Source organism: Scomber scombrus, chromosome 18, assembly GCF_963691925.1.
Source record: "Scomber scombrus chromosome 18, fScoSco1.1, whole genome shotgun sequence".
Lineage (NCBI taxonomy): Eukaryota > Metazoa > Chordata > Actinopteri > Scombriformes > Scombridae > Scomber > Scomber scombrus.
In genome coordinates, this window is record NC_084987.1 from 321,911 (window position 1) to 347,941 (window position 26,031).

General features: G+C 44.7%; 2 protein-coding genes across 3 annotated transcripts in view; both read right to left on the reverse strand.

The window, feature by feature from the left end:
• Positions 1-16,794, reverse strand: LOC133998924 (rho GTPase-activating protein 27-like). Of its 2 annotated transcripts, XM_062437970.1 has the most exons (19): positions 16,621-16,794; positions 16,324-16,503; positions 15,714-15,875; positions 15,558-15,626; positions 15,225-15,305; positions 15,070-15,159; positions 14,373-14,453; positions 14,091-14,156; positions 9,929-9,996; positions 9,718-9,805; positions 8,817-8,918; positions 8,441-8,539; positions 6,722-6,794; positions 6,482-6,601; positions 5,808-5,906; positions 4,927-5,004; positions 4,002-4,136; positions 2,734-2,839; positions 1-2,134 (listed from the first exon to the last, which is right to left on the reverse strand). In XM_062437970.1, exons 1-19 carry the CDS (start codon positions 16,660-16,662, stop codon positions 1,954-1,956), a joined length of 1,920 nt encoding a protein of 639 aa, XP_062293954.1. In that variant the 5' UTR covers positions 16,663-16,794; the 3' UTR covers positions 1-1,953. The 2 variants fall into 2 exon arrangements, with proteins under 2 accessions (XP_062293954.1, XP_062293955.1); XM_062437971.1 differs by lacking the exon at positions 14,091-14,156.
• LOC133998929 (basic proline-rich protein-like) overlaps positions 16,721-26,031 on the reverse strand; it is a 20,198-nt gene continuing 10,887 nt past the window's right edge. The window contains exons 3-4 of the mRNA XM_062437978.1: positions 24,505-25,347; positions 16,721-16,891 (exon numbers count right to left, since the gene is read on the reverse strand). Coding sequence (XP_062293962.1) covers positions 16,851-16,891; positions 24,505-25,347 — 884 coding nt within the window. The 3' untranslated portion in view covers positions 16,721-16,850. The remainder of the gene's footprint in view (positions 16,892-24,504; positions 25,348-26,031) is intronic.

Genomic DNA, 26,031 nt, shown 5'->3' on the forward strand with positions numbered 1-26,031 from the left:
CACTGGTACACATCTGTGTTATTTTTATTAAAAGTCAGTAAAATACCCTCTTATGTACAGAGTTCCATCTGTTAATGTTAACTTTGTTCTGTATCTGTAATACATATAAAAACCTACAGCATTGTACAGAAGTCACTGTTACAGCAGTAAAAATTCCTCTCTAGAGTTAAACATCTGTAAATCCTCTGGTTGTAAGCAACTGTTTGTTAAACTTTATTTAGATTGTTTAAACACATTTAATAACATTTAATAAATCATTTGTTCTGTGTGTCCACGATGTGTTAGCTTAGCTCAAAGACGGGAAGTTATTTCATCTTCCGACAGTCTAAAATAACACATCGCCCGTTAGCGTCCGTCTCTAACGAACTGATGACATCACTACAGTCCAGTGTTTAACAGTGAAGTTCTTTGTTCTCTTCAGTAATTAAAACAAATACTTGGTATCACATCATACTGACGCTCGGTTCTACCTGGAACATTTAAAGGTTTGTTTGTTCTCAACAGGTTTCAGGTTCAACCTCAATTAACTTTAATGCTAATCTTAAAAACAGCAGAATGTGATGTTTGCATCCAGAGTTCTACACGGTTCTCAAAGGATGTGGAACTTGACTGGAGAGGTCTTGTTCTTCTTTCTGGGTTTGTAAGGTGCAACCTAAGTGTGTCTTTGTTCGATCTGTTGCCTCGAAAATAGAAATAAGGCTGAATGTTGAGGTTAAAGATCCGGTCCAGGTGTTCTAGATGGTTCCATTCAGGTTCTACCTGGGTCATTTGAGGCACAGTGCTTAAGACAGGACTTCATGAAAACATCAGGTTCTAAGTTCATCCAGCCGAGCATTTTAAAATTTAAATTTAAAGAAAGAAACCTTTAGGGTTCGAGGTTGGGTTCTCACCAAAAAACAGATGTTTTAAGAGTGTTTTGTTCAGTCTGTTGCCTTCAAAGAGCAATGAAGCCGTTATTCAGGGTTTCAGAACCAGTTCAGGGTTCTAGATGTTTCCACTACGGTTCTACCTGGCTCATTAAAGGTGCAGTAGTTAGAGAGGGACGAGCTGTATCCATCTGGTTCCAGTTTTACCCCCTGTGAATGTCTTACATGAACGTCAGTGTCCAGAAATGTACAAACAGCAGCTGGATATTTGGCTCCAGGGTTCTAAAGGGTTCTACAGGGGTTTGGAAGTTGGTGGGAAAGTTATTCCTAAAGGTGGGATGTTTGGGGTTTTCAGGTCCCTAGTTAGTGTTATTTCTTTGGTCTGATACTCAGAAAATAGAAATAAAGCAAACTGGTGAGGTTCCAGATTCAGTTCTAGTTCTTGATGGTTCCACTCAGGGTCTATTGGTGGCCTGACAGGGGCTTATGTTCTCAACAGCTTTCAGGTTTAACCACCATTAACTTCAATGTCTGCTGCATCCAGACTTCTACACGGTTCTCAAAGGATGTGGAACTTGACTGGAGAGGTCTTGTTCTTCTTTCTGGGTTTGTAAGGTGCAACCTAAGTGTGTCTTTGTTCGATCTGTTGCCTCGAAAATAGAAATAAGGCTGAATGTTGAGGTTACAGATCCAGTCCAGGTGTTCTAGATGGTTCCACTCAGGTTCTACCTGGGTCATTTGAGGCACAGTGCTTAAGACAGGACTTCATGAAAACATCAGGTTCTAAGTTCATCCAGCCGAGCATTTTAAAATTTAACTTTCAAATAAGAAGGACTTTGGTTCTAGGGTTCTAAAATGTTTTGGGTTATTAAGGTGCCAAATAAGTGTGTTTGGTTTGATCTGTACTCTAGAAAATAGTTCCATCTAGGCTATATTGGTAGTTGGTTCCACTCAGGTTCCACCTGGGTCATTGGAGGCACAGTGGTTAGATCCGTCCAGGTTTCAGAGGGGCGTTTGGCAACCCTGGTGGGTCAGGAGGTTCTCTGAAAGTTCTGTAAGGTTCTCTGAGGATCTCCTAGCGGTCCTCCTACCCTTCAGAGGCAAAGATGGTCTGGTACTCATTGAGCATGAGCTCCACTATCTGGCTCTGGAACACCATGTGGATCGTCATGTTGGCCGACTCGGTCTGCGGCCGGAGCAACGTGGGTCCGAACACGATGGCGACGCTCTGAACCGACATCCTGTTAGATTCCTTATGGTCGATCACCCTGCACACAGACAGACATCAGAGGTTTTATTGTTGCCTGAGGAATAAAAACCACCACAGCAATAAAACTGCAGCAAAGTTTCACAATATTACTCGTTCAACATCTGAGTACTGTGAACATCTGTGACCGTCAATACGCTACATCTCACTGCTGCTGGTTAAACTCTGAACAGCTGAAGGAACAAATGAGTTTATTCTGTATTCAGAGTGAAGAAAGGGTTAGCTCAGACAGCTCGTATATAACCTGACCAGTTAGGGTTAGCTGAGCTGCAGGTGATCACACCTGATTAAACCTGGCTGACAGAACTGAAGCATCATTCGCTTGTTATTCTCGTATAGTCTAAGACACTCCTGTCTCTCCACATCAACAAAAAGACTGCTTTGTGACCAGAATGACATCACTTCCTCTCAGGTGTCTGTGTGGTTGTTTCGGTTCGATTCGGTTCAGATCTGCACAAACAGATCAAACCGAGGAGGGAAAGCATCCAGAGACTCTAATCAAACCTCAACGAGTGTTTTAAAGGTAAAGGTTGCCCTGAGTTAATAGCTATGAGAACTAGTCCCAGGTCTTGTGTAGACTGGTTCCAGGTGTGAACTCACCTGAGCAGGTGTTTGAACAGCAGCTCCATGGTGTCGTGGTTCGGCAGAGGCAGCAAGCGAACCAGATCCTTCATGTAGGAGACCTTCAGGCTGTAGTCTTGGACCTCTGCATGGAAACAGATGCTGATTGGTTTAAATAACTTCAAGACAAACATGAAATGCTATGTGAGTGTTCATGGCTGTCAGGAGATGAACCTTCATAATTATGGTCAATCAAACATGTTTAATTTCTGCTAACGTTCCTCTAAAGTTAGTTAATGAATAAATATGAGGAGAAAACACATGATCATCTAACTGCTCTCTGATTGGTCGGTTCATACAATGTTTGAGTTGGCTGAAGGGATTTCTGCAGTGGTGCAAAGTTTACTACTGTAGTACAGTTTGAGGTACTTATACTTTACTGTAGTACAGTTAGAGGTACTAGTACTTTACTGCAGTACAGTTTGAGGTACTTATACTTTACTGTAGTACAGTTTGAGGTACTTATACTTTACTGTAGTACAGTTAGAGGTACTAGTACTTTACTGCAGTACAGTTTGAGGTACTTGTACTTTACTGTAGTACAGTTAGAGGTACTAGTACTTTACTGTAGTACAGTTTGAGGTACTTGTACTTTACTGTAGTACAGTTTGAGGTACTTGTACTTTACTGTAGTACAGTTTGAGGTACTTGTACTTTACTGTAGTACAGTTAGAGGTACTAGTACTTTACTGTAGTACAGTTTGAGGTACTTGTACTTTACTGTAGTACAGTTTGAGGTACTTGTACTTTACTGTAGTACAGTTTGAGGTACTTGTACTTTACTGTAGTACAGTTAGAGGTACTTGTACTTTACTGTAGTATTTCCATGTGATGCTACTTTCTACTCCACTACATTTATTTAACAGCTTTAGTTGCTTTTCAGATGCAGATTTGACACAATGGATAATATAATATAATATATATATATATATATATATATATATATATATATATATATATATATATATATATATATATATATATATATATATATATAATATAACAAGCTTTATAAATACAACACATTGTTAAAGATGGAACCATAATGCTGCAGTACTTTTACTGTAATACTAAATGTTAAAGGCTAAATGTTTGTATCATGACTGAAGAGGGACTTATATATATTATACCTTCAGCTTTAAGGTATATAAATATAAATATATCTCCTCTGGCTGTCATTCTAACAGTTTGTGTCACTAAGCAGGTTTACTTCGATGTGTTTGATGTAAGGTTTGTTGAGTACTGACGGATGGCAGCGATGAACTTGTCGAAGCAGCTGAACGGGAACAGTGGCTCGGGAAGCTCTCGCAGGAAAAGCTTCAGAGCTCCGGTGATCACGTGGATCTCCTCCCACTGACCGTCCTCCAGGTCCAACTGCTCCTCTGCAGCCAGAAACAACACACAGAATTAAAAAAAACCCTGCTGGCTGAAAAGTATAGCAGGGTGCATGTAAAAGGCAATAAAAAGACCCCACAGTATATTGCACTATATGTTTATGTTTGCACTTTATCACACAGCCTCAGCCTCAGACTTTGTTTTTTTAAATTTAGTATTTAATTATTTAGTATACTGTTCTTAATATTCGTATTCTTACCTAATTTGTATTTATACAGATTTTACTTTTTACATTCCTGTTTATATTGTTTGTGTTTGTTATGTGTGAGGTCTTTGTGTATTAAGCTGCTGGACCCTACATTTCCCCTAGAGGATCAATAAAGTTTACATCTATCTATATATTTACATTTTCAGTTTAAAGGTGGATGCTGCTGGTTTAAGACACACTTTAATAGTTGTGTCCTTTGAGCTGTAAGAACAGATAATCTAACTGTTACATCTCTTGCTTCTCATTACTAATGGCTCTGCACACAGTACACTAAACACTTTACCTGATTTATAATAATCATAAAACCTCCAGATTGAGTATTTTGTATTAAACACAGAAACAGAAACATGCAGCTTTCCTACTAAAGGATTCAGTCTGATTAGACATTAGACTAAATGGCACTTTACAGGCTGTAATCAGATACTCTCAGGTCATGTATTAGTATTCAGTCTGGTACCATGGTTGGAACCAGAACCAGAACCAGAACCAGAACCAGAACCAGAACCAGAACCAGAACCAGAACCAGTTCAGACAGAAGCTGCTGAACCGGTTCATCAGAGAGACGTTACCGTGGTCAGCTTTGTGTCGTAGTCTCTGGATCACAGCCAGGTTTCCGCTCACTCTGTAGATCCCATCAACATCCAGACCTGCACACACATAAAACACACAATAACACACACACACACAATAACACACAATAACACACACAATAACACACATTAACACACAATAACACACACAATAACACACACAATAACACACACAATAACACACACAATAACACACATTAACACACAATAACACACACAATAACACACAATAACACACAATAACACACACAATAACACACAATAACACACAATAACACACACACACACACACACACACACACACACAATAACACACAATAACACACACAATAACACACATTAACACACAATAACACACACAATAACACACAATAACACACGATAACACACACAATAACACATAATAACACACACATACACACAATAACACACACATAAAACACACATAAAACACACAATAACACACACAATAACACACACACACATACACACACGTCAGTCTGTGTGTGTATGTGTGTGTTTGTGCGTGCGTGTGTGTGCGTGTGTGTGTGTGTGTCTGTGTGTGTTAGTGTGTGTGTGAGTGTGTGTGCGTGTGCGTGTGTGTGTGTGTGTCTGTGTGTGTGAGTGTGTGTGTGTGAGTGTGCGTGTGTCTGTGCGTGTGTGTGTGTGTGTCTGTGTGTGTGTGTCTGTGTGTGTGTGTGTGCGTGTGTGTGTGTGTCTGTGTGTGTGTGTGTGTGTGTGTGTGTGTGTGCGTGTGTGTGTCTGTGTGTGTGTGTGTGTGTGTGTGTGCGTGTGTGTGTCTGTGTGTGTGTGTGTGTGTGTGTGTGTATATGTGTGTATATGTGTGTGTGTGTTGTTACCTCTCCTCTCCACCGCTTTGATACACTTCTCCACAAACTTGGGAATGTGACAGTTTTCTCTGTGGCAGAGTGTGTCCAGGTGGCAGCCGAAGACGTTATCTGGGAAGAAGACAAACAACTGATGTAGAAACATGAAGTCTGTTTGAATATTTCACTCAGTTTAACCTTTACATTGTGTTCAGGGTCAAATATGATATCTCAGAGTTGTAAATATACTTTTTTTCTTTTAGCCTGAAATTTGATGCCTTCTCTTAATGTGAACCAGAATATACAAAAGGAAATGTATCTGACCCATATTCATCCAAAATTTCAATAATGTTAATTTTTCATATTTAATATAATTTGTTGAAATAGCATTGGACCACAGTATGGTGTCTTTTATATTGTAAAAAATCATAAATTCTTTGTGCTTCAGAGGTTCAGAATAGAGACTAATTATGTGAGGAAATACTGTGACGGCTCAGAGTATGAACAGGATGTAAATGACACAGCTGTAACAGCATGTCAGGTACTGAATGTCCATATTTGCTTAAACTTTCACATCACTACTGTTGCTTATTGCCTGTGGCTGATCAGATCTTCTGTACATCTTTTGTGTGTTTTTGTCTTCACTCTTCTATGTGATCACAGTCTGGTCTCCATGGAAACAGGCAGCAGGTTTTGGTTTTTCCTACCTCGGATGTATCCTCTCTCTTTAACGCTCTGCAGCGTCGGCCTCCGCTGGAGGAAACGTCGCAGTTTGGTCCGAACTCGTCTCTGCTCGGAGTCGGTCGCAGTTGACGAACTCGAGGTCACTAAAAACAGGAGAAGAAGACAAGCGAAGGTGTTTTGACTTGTTTCATCCAACCTCTTTGCAGCATTTGGAGTCTGTTTGGAGAACGAGGTAAAGCTTTAAATAAAGTTTATAGACTCACATGGCCTCCTCCTGTCTTTGTCCTCTTTGTCTGAAGCACCTTCGTCTTCGTCCTCTGACAGATGTTCCTGTTCCTGAAAGAGTCCCGCCAAATGAAACAACGTTGATTACAGTCAGTGTGAGGGTCTGATGGTAGATTACAGTCAGTGTGAGGGTCTGATGGTAGATTACAGTCAGTGTGAGGGTCTGATGGTAGATTACAGTCAGTGTGAGAGTCTGATGGTAGATTACAGTCAGTGTGAGGGTCTGATGGTAGATTACAGTCGGTGTGAGGGTCTGATGGTAGATTACAGTCAGTGTGAGAGTCTGATGGTAGATTACAGTCGGTGTGAGTCTGACGGTAGATTACAGTCAGTGTGAGAGTCTGATGGTAGATTACAGTCAGTGTGAGGGTCTGACGGTAGATTACAGTCAGTGTGAGGGTCTGATGGTAGATTACAGTCAGTGTGAGGGTCTGACGGTAGATTACAGTCGGTGTGAGGGTCTGATGGTAGATTACAGTCAGTGTGAGAGTCTGATGGTAGATTACAGTCAGTGTGAGGGTCTGACGGTAGATTACAGTCGGTGTGAGGGTCTGATGGTAGATTACAGTCAGTGTGAGGGTCTGATGGTAGATTACAGTCGGTGTGAGGGTCTGACGGTAGATTACAGTCGGTGTGAGGGTCTGACGGTAGATTACAGTCAGTGTGAGGGTCTGATGGTAGATTACAGTCAGTGTGAGAGTCTGATGGTAGATTACAGTCGGTGTGAGGGTCTGATGGTAGATTACAGTCGGTGTGAGGGTCTGATGGTAGATGTACAGTCAGTGTGAGGGTCTGACGGTAGATTACAGTCGGTGTGAGGGTCTGACGGTAGATTACAGTCGGTGTGAGGGTCTGACGTAGATTACAGTCGGTGTGAGGGTCTGACGGTAGATTACAGTCGGTGTGAGGGTCTGACGGTAGATTACAGTCGGTGTGAGGGTCTGACGGTAGATTACAGTCGGTGTGAGGGTCTGACGTAGATTACAGTCGGTGTGAGGGTCTGACGGTAGATTACAGTCGGTGTGAGGGTCTGACGGTAGATTACAGTCAGTGTGAGGGTCTGATGGTAGATTACAGTCAGTGTGAGTCTGACGGTAGATTACAGTCAGTGTGAGGGTCTGATGGTAGATTACAGTAAGTGTGAGAGTCTGATGGTAGATTACAATCAGTGTGAGGGTCTGATGGTAGATTACAGTCAGTGTGAGGGTCTGATGGTAGATTACAGTCAGTGTGAGAGTCTGATGGTAGATTACAGTCGGTGTGAAGGTCTGATGGTAGATTACAGTCGGTGTGAGGGTCTGATGGTAGATTACAGTCAGTGTGAGAGTCTGATGGTAGATTACAGTCGGTGTGAGGGTCTGATGGTAGATTACAGTCGGTGTGAGGGTCTGATGGTAGATTACAGTCGGTGTGAGGGTCTGATGGTAGATTACAGTCGGTGTGAGGGTCTGATGGTAGATTACAGTCGGTGTGAGGGTCTGACGGTAGATTACAGTCGGTGTGAGGGTCTGACGGTAGATTACAGTCGGTGTGAGGGTCTGACGGTAGATTACAGTCGGTGTGAGGGTCTGACGGTAGATTACAGTCGGTGTGAGGGTCTGACGGTAGATTACAGTCGGTGTGAGGGTCTGACGGTAGATTACAGTCAGTGTGAGGGTCTGACGGTAGATTACAGTCAGTGTGAAGGTGTTTGGTACCAGCTGTCTGATGGTGTCGTGCATCACTTTCAGCCAGTCGCTGATGATGCTCTCGGTGTCGTACTGCATCAGATACTCGCATCCCTGACGAGTTTTCAGCTGCAGACACAAACACACGGACATCAGTTTCATCTGCACAGTCAGCACAGAGCAACACACACTGTTACCACGGTAACAAGTCCCTCTCAATGGATGAGGATCCCTGTAACCATGGCAATGACAGTAGCAGTGATACAGCACAATAAAACAATTGTACAACAGGCTGTAACCATGGTAACAGAGACCTGGATCCTCTAGAACAGGCTGTAACCATGGTAACAGAGACACGTAACCTTTAGAACAGGCTGTAACCATGGTAACGGAGACGGCGATGTACCTCAAGAACGTTCCTTTTGGATGACTTGTCTTTGGAGGCCCAGCTGATTGAAGCTCCTCTCAGTTCGACGGTGTATTCAGGAACGATCTGTGACGCCTTCATCTGAGGAAGAGTGAAAATACAATTTGAATAAAAAGTGAACAAAGGATCTGTGACCTCACACAAGGTTGTTTTTTTTACTAAACATTAATCTCACAGAGACGTTTTCTAGTCGTTCAGTTTTTATGAACAGCTGATAAAATCCATCTGCATGTAAATAATAAACAGAAAGTAAACTATTTATAATTTAGGGGAAAAAGGGAAGAAGAGGCTCGTTTCTGTCACAGAGAGATTTAAATATTCAGTTTATTGTTGCTGGACGATCCGCTCTGTTTCAGTCATGAACATGCATCTGATTACAATAGATTTATTTATTTAGATTTAACAGTTTGAACTTTATAAACTCTTTGCTCTGCAGTGGTTAGGTTTTATAAATAAATGTCTGATTACATGTTCAAACTTTCTTCTGACTTTTCATTAAATGTTAAAGTGCTTCCAGTTTTATAAACTTAATAATAAAAATGTCACAAAGTTTAACAACATAAATGAGCATTTGCTGTATTATTATTAATATTATTAATATTATTATTACTGTATAATAACAGAGTTGTTCATCAGTGCCGGGCTGCAGACAGCACTTTAAAAACACTGAGGTCATGTGTCTCTAATGCTGACAAGACTTCAAAGATTAAGTTTTGTTTTTACAATAATTTTAACTGTTAAACATCTTAAAGCTGTTTCTTCACACTGACAGGAATAAAATGAAATAAAATGTGTAAAATTGTCCCTGTGTAGAGAGAAAAAATCTGTTAGAGTGATTAACTATAAAGTAGAGTCCTCGCTGTGTGTTACTGGTTCTTACAGCGTTCCCAGTGGGAGCAGATTTGGGGTCTTTGTGGAAGGTGAGGATCCCTCCGTGCAGGACGGTCCAGGACTGAGCCCAGTTCTTCCTGTTCAACAACAACATCAAACCTCACTGATCTCTCCAAACTGGACAAACAGCAGCACATTAAATTAAAACAAAACATGATCAAACTTCACTGCAGACATTAAATTCAGCCTTCAGCGCTCACCTGATCTTTTTCCCATGATCGGCTACTTTGGTCTTGTTGATGATTCCTGCTTTCTCCAGCAGGTGGCTCTGCAGAGACAGACAGGCAGAGCACAACAGGTGAGGCCTCAGGTTTCTTTTACCTGCAGGTCATCTTTGAAATGTGACTCCTGTATAAACAAGGGAGTGGTGTTTGTGTGTCTACGGCAGCCCGGCAGGTTCAGCCGCTTCTCTGTATCTGCAGCTAAAAACATCTGACAGACATGACAGGTTAAAATCTACCTGGAATCTTATTTTATCCAACATTTGACTTCACAGGCACATAAAATCTATAGTTAATCTTTCTCAAACGTCCTTAACAACCCAAACTATAACTATAAGGCCTAGATCCTCCTTAAAGTCTCCTAGAACGTCCTCGAGGAAACACAGAACTTCACATTGATGTGAAATCTAGAACATAGATATAAATGTATAATCTGGATGTTTTGGATTTAACAGACTATATTAATAACACATGTCAGAGATGAAGTTCTTTCTTTGATGTTGGTTTAAAATGTTCAGGTTCAATTTGGTTAATGTGCATAAAAATGAATATTTTACTAGAATTTGAAGATAACTTGGAAAGGGTTATGAGAGGATTCGTACTTTTCAAACAGCTGTTTTTGTAAAAAAAAATAAATCAGTAGGTAAATTCTGTATTTGTCTGTTTATCTCTGATCACTGTTTGTTTCAGGCGGCTCTGGTCTGAAAGTAAAACTCTCTTTCAGGTTTACTCACTAAAAACACACTGAAAGAAACTACCTACTACCTTAGCAACACAAACAACCCAGAACCACTCTCACATACTTTAGCAAACTTATAGAGAATAAAATACTGAAAACTAAATGAAGCTCAACAGAAAGGTGCCGACAGTAAAACAGCTTCAACCTCAAATATCAAACAAATCCTAGCGGTGAGTTCCTGTTAAAGCACACAGTGATGATCAGCTGGGTTAGTGGAAAAACACTAAGAAACTGTCTGACGTCCGGTTAGCGCCACCTGGAGGCTGAAATGTTAATTACAGCCACATTAGGACATTTATAACTTGTGATATCTGTCTCCAGAATATTTCAAAATATTGGGGATGGGTGGTCCACTATCTAGTCCACTATCAGCTCCGTAGTCTTGCTGACATTCAGGTTCAGGTTGTTGTGTCCTCTACCTCATCATTGTTATCTGTGATCAGGACCGACACGGCCGGGTCAGCAAACATGATGATGGTGTTTCCACAGAGCTCAAAGCGCAGCCGTGCTCCGGTGTTCAGGGTAGAACAGTCCGCCTACCTTCATACCTGAGGTCTGTCAGGAGGACACAGTGAGGTGTTTGGTCTCAGGTCCTCAGAGCTTAGTGCCGAGTTTGGAGAGACCTGTGGTGTTTCCTGTCCAGGTGAGACAAAGTGTTTCCTGTTCAAGTGAGACATGTGTTTCCTGTCCAGGTGAGACACGGTGTTTCCTGTCCAGGTGAGACAAAGTGTTTCCTGTCCAGGTGAGACACGGTGTTTCCTGTTCAAGTGAGACACGGTGTTTCCTGTCCAGGTGAGACACAGTGTTTCCTGTCCAGGTGAGACACGGTGTTTCCTGTCCAGGTGAGACAAAGTGTTTCCTGTCCAGGTGAGACACGGTGTTTCCTGTCCAGGTTAGACAAAGTGTTTCCTGTCCAGGTGAGACAAAGTGTTTCCTGTCCAGGTGAGACACAGTGTTTCCTGTCCAGGTGAGACAAAGTGTTTCCTGTCCAGGTGAGACACGGTGTTTCCTGTCCAGGTGAGACACGGTGTTTCCTGTCCAGGTTAGACAAAGTGTTTCCTGTCCAGGTGAGACACTGTGTTTCCTGTTCAAGTGAGACACTGTGTTTCCTGTCCAGGTGAGACAAAGTGTTTCCTGTCCAGGTGAGACACAGTGTTTCCTGTCCAGGTGAGACACAGTGTTTCCTGTCCAGGTGAGACACGGTGTTTCCTGTCCAGGTGAGACACGGTGTTTCCTGTCCAGGTTAGACAAAGTGTTTCCTGTCCAGGTGAGACACGGTGTTTCCTGTCCAGGTGAGACACGGTGTTTCCTGTTCAAGAGAGACACTGTGTTTCCTGTCCAGGTTAGACAAAGTGTTTCCTGTCCAGGTGAGACACGGTGTTTCCTGTTCAAGTGAGACACGGTGTTTCCTGTTCAAGTGAGACATAGTGTTTCCTGTCCAGGTGAGACACGGTGTTTCCTGTCCAGGTGAGACACAGTGTTTCCTGTCCAGGTGAGACACGGTGTTTCCTGTTCAAGAGAGACACTGTGTTTCCTGTCCAGGTGAGACACAGTGTTTCCTGTCCAGGTGAGACACAGTGTTTCCTGTCCAGGTTAGACAAAGTGTTTCCTGTCCAGGTGAGACACGGTGTTTCCTGTTCAAGAGAGACACTGTGTTTCCTGTCCAGGTGAGACACGGTGTTTCCTGTCCAGGTGAGACACGGTGTTTCCTGTTCAAGTGAGACACGGTGTTTCCTGTCCAGGTGAGACACGGTGTTTCCTGTTCAAGTGAGACACGGTGTTTCCTGTCCAGGTGAGACAAAGTGTTTCCTGTTCAAGTGAGACACGGTGTTTCCTGTCCAGGTGAGACACGGTGTTTCCTGTCCAGGTGAGACAAAGTGTTTCCTGTTCAAGTGAGACACTGTGTTTCCTGTCCAGGTGAGACACGGTGTTTCCTGTCCAGGTGAGACACAGTGTTTCCTGTCCAGGTGAGACACGGTGTTTCCTGTTCAAGTGAGACACTGTGTTTCCTGTCCAGGTGAGACACGGTGTTTCCTGTCCAGGTGAGACAAAGTGTTTCCTGTTCAAGTGAGACATGTGTTTCCTGTCCAGGTGAGACACGGTGTTTCCTGTCCAGGTGAGACACTGTGTTTCCTGTTCAAGTGAGACAAAGTGTTTCCTGTTCAAGTGAGACATGTGTTTCCCGTCCAGGTGAGACATGTGTTTCCCGTCCAGGTGAGACATGTGTTTCCCGTCCAGGTGAGACAAAGTGTTTCCTGTCCAGGTGAGACACGGTGTTTCCTGTTCAAGTGAGACACGGTGTTTCCTGTCCAGGTGAGACACAGTGTTTCCTGTCCAGGTGAGACACGGTGTTTCCTGTCCAGGTGAGACAAAGTGTTTCCTGTCCAGGTGAGACACGGTGTTTCCTGTTCAAGAGAGACACTGTGTTTCCTGTCCAGGTGAGACACAGTGTTTCCTGTCCAGGTGAGACACAGTGTTTCCTGTCCAGGTTAGACAAAGTGTTTCCTGTCCAGGTGAGACACGGTGTTTCCTGTTCAAGAGAGACACTGTGTTTCCTGTCCAGGTGAGACACGGTGTTTCCTGTCCAGGTGAGACACGGTGTTTCCTGTTCAAGTGAGACACGGTGTTTCCTGTCCAGGTGAGACACGGTGTTTCCTGTTCAAGTGAGACACGGTGTTTCCTGTCCAGGTGAGACACAGTGTTTCCTGTCCAGGTGAGACAAAGTGTTTCCTGTTCAAGTGAGACACGGTGTTTCCTGTCCAGGTGAGACACGGTGTTTCCTGTCCAGGTGAGACAAAGTGTTTCCTGTTCAAGTGAGACACTGTGTTTCCTGTCCAGGTGAGACACGGTGTTTCCTGTCCAGGTGAGACACAGTGTTTCCTGTCCAGGTGAGACACGGTGTTTCCTGTTCAAGTGAGACACTGTGTTTCCTGTCCAGGTGAGACACGGTGTTTCCTGTCCAGGTGAGACAAAGTGTTTCCTGTTCAAGTGAGACATGTGTTTCCTGTCCAGGTGAGACACGGTGTTTCCTGTCCAGGTGAGACACTGTGTTTCCTGTTCAAGTGAGACAAAGTGTTTCCTGTTCAAGTGAGACATGTGTTTCCCGTCCAGGTGAGACATGTGTTTCCCGTCCAGGTGAGACATGTGTTTCCTGTCCAGGTGATGTTGGACGTGTTGAAGGTGAGCAGATGGACTCAGAGACAGGTGGGCTAGCTGGTTCTGGTTCTGGTCTCTGTTTCAGAAACTAAATTAAATGTTAGTTTGTTAGTAAAGCCCAGTTTGCTGTAACATGCGTTTCCACGGCTACTGTGGGAGATTAAAGACTGTTGCCATAGAAACCGGCTCTGATTTCTATAAAAAACACCCAGCAACTTCACCAGCCAATCAGAGCAGAGGACATACGTGCAGCTGGTGGGAGTTTGTGCTCCGATTGGACAGATTCCTCCTCAGTCTGAGCCTATCAGAGAACTTGATGAGGGAAAATAGGATGACATCACAGGATGAAAGATGACATCACACGATGAAAGATGACATCACAGGACGAATGAATGAATGAATGAATGAATTGTTGAATGAGTTAATGAGTGTAATGGACCTGAATGAGGCAGTGAGACAGGTGTGTGTGTGTGTGTGTGTGTGTGTGTGTGTGTGTGTGTGTGTGTGTGTGTGTGTGTGTGTGTGTACCTGTGGACTGTCAGGTGAGTGTCTTCTGTTGGACACGTCTGGCAGGTCGGAGACGTTCCTCCTGAGACTCGGAACAAACGTCTGAAACACAAAGACTGACTATGAGAACCTGACTGAGAACCTGATCATGAGAACCTGATCATGAGAACCTGATCATGAGAACCTGATCATGAGAACCTGACTGAGAACCTGATCATGAGAACCTGATCATGAGAACCTGATCATGAGAACCTGATCATGAGAACCTGATCATGAGAACCTGACTGAGAACCTGATCATGAGAACCTGATCATGAGAACCTGATCATGAGAACCTGATCATGAGAACCTGACTGAGAACCTGATCATGAGAACCTGATCATGAGAACCTGACTGAGAACCTGATCATGAGAACCTGATCATGAGAACCTGATCATGAGAACCTGACTGAGAACCTGATCATGAGAACCTGATCATGAGAACCTGATCATGAGAACCTGATCATGAGAACCTGACTGAGAACCTGATCATGAGAACCTGATCATGAGAACCTGATCATGAGAACCTGATCATGAGAACCTGATCATGAGAACCTGACTGAGAACCTGATCATGAGAACCTGACTGAGAACCTGATCATGAGAACCTGATCATGAGAACCTGATCATGAGAACCTGATCATGAGAACCTGATCATGAGAACCCGACTAGTTGGACTCACGTCTTCGCCGTGTCTGCTGTTCCGTGTCTGTCCAGCTGGTCCCTCCTCAGGAACTCCATTTCCCATCAGCCTTTGGGGCAACTGTGGGATCTGAAGTCAATAAATCAATGAATAAAACATCAGCTGATTGATTGATTGATTGATTGATTGATTACCTCTTGCTTCCACTGGGAGCTGCTTCCATCTTTCAGGTCCAGCTGCGCTCTGGGAATCAGAGGCACGTGCTGCTGTGCATGCTGGGAAAAAACAGACATAGAGACATGATGATGTCAGAGACGATGGGAGCGGCGTTAAAGAATGTCAGAGCTTTCCTCGTCAGTGTGTTCTACGTCAGTGTGTTCTACGTCAGAGCGTTCTACGTCAGAGTGTTCTACGTCAGTGTGTTCTACGTCAGTGTGTTCTACGTCAGAGCGTTCTACGTCAGAGTGTTCTACGTCAGAGCGTTCTACGTCAGAGTGTTCTACGTGTTCTACGTCAGAGTACCGTACCGTTAGGAACACGCCGCCGCTGTTCTCTCTCTCGGGGCTCACTGGATAATCTTCTTCGGGCAGCGGAGGCTTGAAATGAAAACATTTAACAGTTTAGTTGCTGACCTCTGACCTCTGACCTGTCGTCATAGTAACAGTGAGCGTGTTGCTTCGTACCGGCCGGTCCTCGGGTCTCTTGCCCCGGGGGGAGGAGGGGGAGGAGGGGGAGGCGGGGGAGGGGGGCTCGGGGGCAGACCAGGATGTGGATCTTGTGATGGGGTTGTAGTAGTAGAACCTTCCTGAGGCTTCATCCAGCAGCCGCTCCCAAACACAGGAACCCTGGCAGGTTAATGTCTTAGTTAGTACCTTATTATTATTATTTATTATTTATTATTTATTATTTATTATTTATCTGACTGATTGTAGAGTCACTGGATCAGAAGAACAAACACAATTAACTTTAAAAACTAAAATACTGAATAAAAAACTAAAGGTAATAAAAACAAATAAAAACATATCAGACAGATAGATTTAATAATAATAACACTGCTGCAGCTTAATGAACGTTGTTATTAATCATTTCATCAAACATTTATCTTCCTGTTTGCTGGCTGTTAGAGAAGCCTTCAGTACAGATACAGAACCTCTCATCTCATCTTATTCTATGTTCTTAACAAGACAACAACGTAGATTCTATGTTATGTGTACTTTACATTATTGTGTTAAAAACAACATTTCATCTCTCTGTTGAATCTTCCTCTGTGAGTCAGACTCAGGTGTGTCATACCTGGGAGGAAGAGGAGGAGGAGGAGGAGGAGAGCAGGGTCAGGTGCCCCCCCTCCCTCCCCTTGGACTGGTCCATGTCTGCGGCCGGTAGGGGTGGGGGGCTGCGGGGGTCGGACCAGGTGGTCTGTCTGGTTACGGGATGGTAATAAAACGGCTTCCCGCTGTCCTGGTCGGTGTGGACCTGGTGCAGGAAACAGAAGCGGATGGTTACCGTGGTTACCATGGTTACTTCCTGTTTACCCGAGCAGCGGGTCACATTACAGCTGATCAAAGTTTAATCAGAAACACGAGAACTGACCTGCCAATCATCAGGGCTGAGGGGGGAGGCGGGGCTTATCATCCCGGAGGAGGGGGGGGGCTGACGGTGAGGGGGAGGGGTCAGTGGTGGAGGGGGAGGAGTCAGCGGTGGAGGGGGAGGGGTCAGTGATGGAGGGGGAGGAGTCAGTGACTGAGGGGGAGGGGTCTGGTGGGACAGGGAGGGCGGGGCCAGAGACCGACACCTGAGATGAATTCTTCAGACTGGAAACATTAGCGTAGACGGGCGAGTCGGGGCCGAGAGAGCTCCGGTCCTACAGAGAGAGGGGGGGGGGTGGGGGGGGGAGAGGGGGAGAGGGGGAGGGGGGGGGGGAGAGGGGGAGAGAGGGAGGGGGGGGGGTTGAGAGAGAGAGACAGAGAGAGAGAGAGGGGGGGGGGAGAGAGTAAGATGATGAATTAATAAATCAGTTAAACTAGATTTAAAAGCAGCATCAGGTTTGTTAAAATGTACATTTAGTATTTTTGCTGGTTTTATATCATTTGAAATGACATTAAACCATTTTTTAACCAAAAGTAAGACTGAATGCTCCTGAAAATGTCAAATGGTGTAACCACAAAATAATGATACATATTACATATTTGATCACCTACAGTGTATTTAAGTGGACTTATACTAATAATGACTTCATTAATAAATATTATTTAGAGGCGTTGTCATGTGTTCCTAACAACAGTCTTATCTTCAGTTCTGGGCTCATAAAGGAGACGTTTCCATAATACTTGGTATCGATTGATTTTGGTACCTTAAAGGTTCAGAGTACTGACACCATTAACGTGTTTAATCAGAGCTGATACAGCGCCGCCATGTGGCCACTGTCAGTACTGCAGCACATAGAGTCCATTATAAAGAGACCGGATCCGTTCTGACTCTGTTAGATGTTTGATCCATGAAGGTTTAATAAGTCAGAATCTGTGACATCATCACAATGTAAAGTCTGCACGGACGCCATCTTTGATCCAGTACCAGGCCTGAGAGCCCAGAACCTGCTGGTCCCCGCTCAGGCCAGGATCCAGCTCAGACCTGGATCCCGCTCAGACCTGGATCCCGCTCAGACCTGGATCCCGCTCAGACCTGGATCCCGCTCAGACCTGGACCCAGCTCAGACCTGGATCCCGCTCAGACCTGGACCCAGCTCAGACCTGGACCCAGCTCAGACCTGGACCCAGCTCAGACCTGGACCCAGCTCAGACCTGGACCCAACTCAGACCTGGACCCAGCTCAGACCTGGACCCAGCTCAGACCTGGACCCAGCTCAGACCTGGATCCTCTGCAGGAGGAAAACCAGCCGGACTGAAAACGCCCAAAATCTGAAGCAGCGCTGCAACGTTTCCTGTTTGACTCATTAACTGTAAATGAGTCTGACAGGAAGAACTCCTCCCATGCTTTATAAACACACACACACACATATACACACACACATATATACACACACACACACACACACACACACACACACACCCCCACACACACACACACACACACACACACACACACACACACACACACACACACACACACACACCACACACACACACACACATATATATACACACACACACACACACATATACACACACATATACACACACACACACACACACACACATATACACACACATATACACACACACACACACACACACACAGCAGCAGCAGCTCTTTGATGATGTCATCATCCTACAGGTGTTTGTATTACTACAATACCCATGAGCCTCAGCTGCTGTTGCCATGGAGAAGAAGGTTAATTAATCAGAGTGTAATTAATTTGTTGATGCAGCGTTGCCATGGTTACTGAATTCATTCAAAGTGAAGCTGAGCTGAAAAGAAATCACTGTGATGGCTGTTGTTTATATACATATACATATATATATAAATATATATATATATATATATGTATATATATATACATATATATACATATATATATATGTATATATATATATACATATATATATATATATATATATATTTTACTCTCAGACAATTCAACAAACTGACTAAACTAATAATGATGAAAAGAATAAAACAAACAGCTGTTTCATGATATTATATGTGATATATTTAATGTTCTGATATTAAAGTGAAGCCTGCAGAGCTGCAGCCGTGTGACTGAACACATCGATTCATTAACGGAGAAAATAATCAACTGACTGATCGATGATGTAATAAATAAATAAATAACAGTATTTATAGTATACTCATGTCATGTCATCGTCAGCTGTTTCCATGGAAACATGAGGTGCATCTGTGAATGCCTAACAGCTGTTAGTCCGAGGTCAAAGGTCAAAGCGGTGAGTTTCACATTAACCTGAACACACAGAGATCCGTTTATTTAACATTTAATCTGAAGGAGCTGAGTGTAAGAGCTCAGTAAGAACAGCTGAGACAATAGAGAGTGAATTTACATTTATAATGTTTAAATGATTCGCTGCTATTAAACTTAAAGTGGTTTTAAATCCTGACGAGCTTTAAAAAAAACTAGTTAACTAGTTAAACAAACTTTTATAAAACTTTTATAAAAGTACATTTCAGTTTATTTTAATGTAGTTTAAACATCAGAGCGTCGACTCACCCCGACCGAAGCTTCATGTTGTTACTTTGGACTCTGCAGGCTGCAGCTCCCCCCACATATTATAACCCCCCCCCCCCCCCCCCCCCCTATGCAGCACCGCCCCTCTATTACAGGGTCCCTGTCCTGTGTATACTGTAGCACCGCCCCCCCCCCCCCCCCCCCCCCCCCGCTGGGCAGTCATCTTCGTTTTTAGGATTCGACTGTTCTGAATCTTTTAGTTGTGATTGAACATTAAATGATCTTCATGGAGTTCTCACTGTTTCATCGCCTTTATAAATGTTTATTTTTAGTGTTTAACTTCGTTCTGGTTGTGAACTCATACGATCTGACAGGAGCAACATCAGTGTGTAGTTCTCTTTGTGTATTTGTGTGTGTTACTGCTGTTGTTGTAGTCGTGTTTTCTCCAGAGTTTGTTAGTTAGAGTCACAGTTCATTAGCTTGTTTTGGTTTATTGTTAGTAGGTTTAGCTCTGGGTTCAGTCCAGTATTCTCTCTGTTATCTCCGTTTTTCCTCTCCACTAACTCCTGAGGAAACATCTAAATGCTGCACTGTGTTCAGCAGCTAGTCTGCAGAGACCTGCGTCTGTTAGCAGAGACTTAAACGCTTCCTCTGCTAACCAGACGCAGGTATCTGCAGACTCAGACTGCTGAATCAAGCTGCTGCTTTAAAGCTTCGCTAACGTCACGAGTTCAAAACAAACCGATCGTCCAGCAAACACACAGAGAGTCTGAACCTGAAACTCTACGAAGTCAATAATGATCCAGAAACTGATTCAATATTAAAGCAGCTCAGAGATGATCACTACAGCCTGAATATAAAGTAATTAAATAATAAACTTATAATTTAATATTCAAATAAAAAAACTATACAACAATTAATATAAAGGACTGGTTCACTTAACCCTCCTGTTGCCCTCGAGTCAAGGAAGGAGGGAGGGAGGGAGGAGGGAGGAAAAGAGGGAGGAAGAAAGGAAGGAAAGTAAGGAGGGAGGAAGGAAGGGGGGAGGAAGCAAGGGGGGAGGAAAAGAGGGAGGAAGAAAGGAAGGAAAGGAAGGAGGGAGGAAGGAAGGGGGGAGGAAAGAAAGAGAGAAGGAGGGAGGGAGGAAAAAAGGAAGAGAGGAAGGAGAGGAAGGAAGGAAGGACAGAAGGAAAGAAGGAAGGAGGGAGGAAGGAAGGACAGAAGGAAGGGAGGAAAGAGATAGGAAGGAAGGACAGAAGGAAGGGAGGAAAGAGAGAGGAAGGAAAGAAAGAGAGAAGGAGGGAGGGAGGGAGGAAAGAAGGAAGAGAGGAAGGAAGGAAGGAAGGAAGGAAGGAAGAAAGGGGGGCGGAAAGAAAGAGAGAAGGAGGGAGGGAGGAAAGAAGGAAGAAAGGAAGGAAGGGAGGAAAGAAGGACAGACAGGGTCAGTTTGACCCGGGAGGACGACAGGTTCCCTTAAAGCAGCAGTGAGGTTCCTCCTGTTCACACCATTAAAACCTTTGTTTTAAAGTATAATGTATTAATCTACTGAACTGTGCATGTTTACAGTCTGCTGGTCTGCTGATTGGTTCAGAGGAACAGAAACATTATAAACAGCTGAGCATCACGCTGCTCCGTCTGTTTCCTTCGTCTCCTTTCAGAAACTCAAAGTTCTTAAACACATAAAGCTCTTTATGTTTATACTGAGCTGTTCATTGTGCTGTTTACTGTGCAGCTGTTCCTTCTGATCATCTGTGTTTTAATAATGCTGCAAAGCTTCATGTAGTTTGTATTAAACTTTATAGTATGTAGTTTTCTCTCTTTAAGGCCTGTGATAATCCTGTAAACTAAAGTACTGCTATTAAAATGTTCCTATTAAACTTTATATGAATTTAAATGAAAAGAAAAGTGTTTATACAAATATTTTATCATTTTTATTATATTAAATTTAAATGAATATAGATTTAATATATAATGATGTAATTAAACTCAATTTATAAAACTACATTTCTGTCATTTGACAGAACTGTCAAAAATGTATGTAAAATTAAGACTATAAATATTTTAAAACATTTTTAACAGCGTAACAAAAAGAAGCTCGTAGTGTTTCCTGTTGAGCTGTAACCATGGTAACAAGAAGAGTAAAAACACTAACGCTGAAACATAGAAGATGAAGATTTGACTGAAGCTTCATTTTAACTTTTAAATGTTTCCACAGAAGCAGAAGAGGACAGTGATCAGTGACTCTGTCCTCTGATCAGTGTGTCTGTCCTCTGATCAGTGACTCTGTCCTCTGATCAGTGACTCTGTCCTCTGATCAGCGACTCTGTCCTCTGATCAGCGACTCTGTCCTCTGATCAGTGTGTCTGTCCTCTGATCATTGACTCTGTCCTCTGATCAGCGACTCTGTCCTCTGATCAGCGACTCTGTCCTCTGATCAGTGACTCTGTCCTCTGATCAGCGACTCTGTCCTCTGATCAGTGACTCTGTCCTCTGATCAGTGACTCTGTCCTCTGATCAGTGTGTCTGTCCTCTGATCAGTGACTCTGTCCTCTGATCAGCGTGTCTGTCCTCTGATCAGTGTGTCTGTCCTCTGATCATTGACTCTGTCCTCTGATCAGCGACTCTGTCCTCTGATCAGCGACTCTGTCCTCTGATCAGTGACTCTGTCCTCTGATCAGCGACTCTGTCCTCTGATCAGTGACTCTGTCCTCTGATCAGTGTGTCTGTCCTCTGATCATTGACTCTGTCCTCTGATCAGTGTGTCTGTCCTCTGATCATTGACTCTGTCCTCTGATCAGCGACTCTGTCCTCTGATCAGCGACTCTGTCCTCTGATCAGTGACTCTGTCCTCTGATCAGCGACTCTGTCCTCTGATCAGTGACTCTGTCCTCTGATCAGCGACTCTGTCCTCTGATCAGTGTGTCTGTCCTCTGATCATTGACTCTGTCCTCTGATCAGCGACTCTGTCCTCTGATCAGCGACTCTGTCCTCTGATCAGTGACTCTGTCCTCTGATCAGCGACTCTGTCCTCTGATCAGTGACTCTGTCCTCTGATCAGTGACTCTGTCCTCTGATCAGTGTGTCTGTCCTCTGATCAGTGACTCTGTCCTCTGATCAGTGTGTCTGTCCTCTGATCAGTGACTCTGTCCTCTGATCAGTGTGTCTGTCCTCTGATCAGCGTGTCTGTCCTCTGATCAGCGACTCTGTCCTCTGATCAGTGTGTCTGTCCTCTGATCAGCGACTCTGTCCTCTGATCATCGTGTCTGTCCTCTGATCAGTGACTCTGTCCTCTGATCAGTGACTCTGTCCTCTGATCAGTGACTCTGTCCTCTGATCAGTGTGTCTGTCCTCTGATCAGTGACTCTGTCCTCTGATCAGTGACTCTGTCCTCTGATCAGCGACTCTGTCCTCTGATCAGTGACTCTGTCCTCTGATCAGTGACTCTGTCCTCTGATCAGCGACTCTGTCCTCTGATCAGTGACTCTGTCCTCTGATCAGCGACTCTGTCCTCTGATCAGTGACTCTGTCCTCTGATCAGCGACTCTGTCCTCTGATCAGCGTGTCTGTCCTCTGATCAGCGACTCTGTCCTCTGATCAGTGTGTCTGTCCTCTGATCAGCGACTCTGTCCTCTGATCATCGTGTCTGTCCTCTGATCAGCGACTCTGTCCTCTGATCAGCGTGTCTGTCCTCTGATCAGTGACTCTGTCCTCTGATCAGTGACTCTGTCCTCTGATCAGTGACTCTGTCCTCTGATCAGTGTGTCTGTCCTCTGATCAGTGACTCTGTCCTCTGATCAGTGACTCTGTCCTCTGATCAGCGACTCTGTCCTCTGATCAGTGACTCTGTCCTCTGATCAGTGTGTCTGTCCTCTGATCAGCGACTCTGTCCTCTGATCAGTGTGTCTGTCCTCTGATCAGCGACTCTGTCCTCTGATCAGTGTGTCTGTCCTCTGATCAGCGACTCTGTCCTCTGATCAGTGTGTCTGTCCTCTGATCAGTGACTCTGTCCTCTGATCAGCGTGTCTGTCCTCTGATCAGCGACTCTGTCCTCTGATCAGTGTGTCTGTCCTCTGATCAGCGACTCTGTCCTCTGATCATCGTGTCTGTCCTCTGATCAGTGACTCTGTCCTCTGATCAGTGACTCTGTCCTCTGATCAGTGACTCTGTCCTCTGATCAGTGTGTCTGTCCTCTGATCAGTGACTCTGTCCTCTGATCAGTGACTCTGTCCTCTGATCAGCGACTCTGTCCTCTGATCAGTGACTCTGTCCTCTGATCAGTGACTCTGTCCTCTGATCAGCGACTCTGTCCTCTGATCAGTGACTCTGTCCTCTGATCAGCGACTCTGTCCTCTGATCAGTGACTCTGTCCTCTGATCAGCGACTCTGTCCTCTGATCAGCGTGTCTGTCCTCTGATCAGCGACTCTGTCCTCTGATCAGTGTGTCTGTCCTCTGATCAGCGACTCTGTCCTCTGATCATCGTGTCTGTCCTCTGATCAGCGACTCTGTCCTCTGATCAGCGTGTCTGTCCTCTGATCAGTGACTCTGTCCTCTGATCAGTGACTCTGTCCTCTGATCAGTGACTCTGTCCTCTGATCAGTGTGTCTGTCCTCTGATCAGTGACTCTGTCCTCTGATCAGTGACTCTGTCCTCTGATCAGCGACTCTGTCCTCTGATCAGTGACTCTGTCCTCTGATCAGTGTGTCTGTCCTCTGATCAGCAACTCTGTCCTCTGATCAGTGTGTCTGTCCTCTGATCAGCGACTCTGTCCTCTGATCAGTGTGTCTGTCCTCTGATCAGCGACTCCGTCCTCTGATCAGTGACTCTGTCCTCTGATCAGTGACTCTGTCCTCTGATCAGTGTGTCTGTCCTTTGATCAGTGACTCTGTCCTCTGATCAGTGACTCTGTCCTTTGATCAGTGACTCTGTCCTCTGATCAGTGTGTCTGCAGCTTCAGGACAGAAAGCTGCTCCAGGATCAGCTTCATGTGGTTCGTTATGACGGAGATCAAACATTTAGTTTCTACTGACTGAACAGGATTCAGTGACATCATCACATCCTGCCAGCAGTGACATCATCACATCCTGCTGTGACATCATCAGACGAGCTCAGATCCTCAAACTGCTGCAGAGGTCAGAGGTCAGAGGTCACAGCTGCTGCTGACCTCTGACCTCTGGACAATAATAATAAAATAAGATAAAAGCAAAAATGAAACAAAATAAACAGAAAATAAATATAATTAAAATAAAATAATAATTTATATAAATAATAAAGATGACATCATGATGACATCACGATGACATCATCTTTATTATAGACCAGCTGATCAGGGTCTTACCTGTGGGGGGACTGGGGGGGCCAGGGGGGCCGGGGGGGCCGGTGCCGGTGCCGGACTCTTCAGAGCCTCCAGGTCCAGGTTCAGGTCCTGGATGGACTCGTAGATGTGGTTTGAGTCGTCCCCCTTCAGGGAGTCCTCCTCCTCGCTGGACTCCGGCTGGATGGGGGGCTCCTGGTCGTCGTGGAGACCAGCTGAGGTAGGGGGGGGGGGGGACCACCGGAGTCTCCACCGGGATGGGCTGGGACCGGGGGAGGGGGTCCGCCGGGCTGAAGCTGGGGACCCGAGGCTTCCCAGAGTCCACCTGGTCCTCCAGGACCCTCAGAGTTGGACCGGACTCTGCAGGACCAGCGGGGGGGCCGGAGTGTCTCTGGGGGGGGGGCGCCACCGGAACCAGGTCCTGGAAGTCCAGCGGGACCCCAAACGTCGACATGCGGTTCTCAGACTTGCGGTAATTGGAGGAGGTCTCGGGTCTGAGCCGGATCGTCACCTCGTCTCCCGGTTTGGTTTTGGTCCCGTTGGAGTCCTCCAGAGTCTTTGGGACTGGGACCGGGACCGGGACCGGGACCGGGACTGCTGCAGGGAGCAGCAGCGGCGGTTCAGGGCTGGGGGGCTCGGTGAAGTCCAGGGGGGACGGCAGGTCCAGAGGAAGCTCCCTGACGTACTTGGCGGGGATGTAGAAGGGTCTGGACCCCCCGTCCCCATGGACCACCTGCCACCAGTGCTCGTTGGTCTTACTCAGCAGAACGTAGCGCTCGTTGGGTTTGATGGAGACCAGAGACCCGTCTCGACCCTCGTACTCATACTGGAACTCCACCAGGACCAGACCCAGACCAGGACCTGGACCTGCAGGACCACACAGGAGGGTCAGAAGGACTGGAGACCCTAAAGGTTCCTTATCTCTGCTGAATGTTCTGGTTCTGATCATCAGACTGATGATGATTATATATAATGTTATTCAGACTGACCCGTTGCTCAGAGTATAGTAAACTATAGTACATCAATATCATACATACTAGTTTATAAACTGACTTTATCATTTATATTCAAGTATAAACCTACAACAAGCTTTAATTCTACCAGATTCAAACTATTGAACGACCACTTTAACCAATCCTGCTCCTAACACCGTTAAACAGTCTGCTGGTGCACGCTGCTGGTGCACGCTGCTGTTTATCAGCTGACTCATCACTTTGCTTCTAGTCCAGATAAACAGCACTGTGCTAAAGTCTGAGGCAGCATTAGATTAGTTGTTTTAGTAATACTATAATGATCATATATAATTATTATCAGTTTCTTTATTAGAAAACAAGCAGTAAATACAGGAAATGTGTTTCTGTATTAAAAACAGAAGGAAACCAGCTGCTACAGACTAAAGTGTGTAATAATCAGAGCTCCTATAAAACTGGAGCAACAGCAGGAACCTGCCTCTCTTTAACCTGAATGGAGCCTTAATTAATAATAATATTTAATCATTAATGTTAAATGTTGTGTTCATAGTTCCTGTATTTTCTGTTTGTGTGATGATGA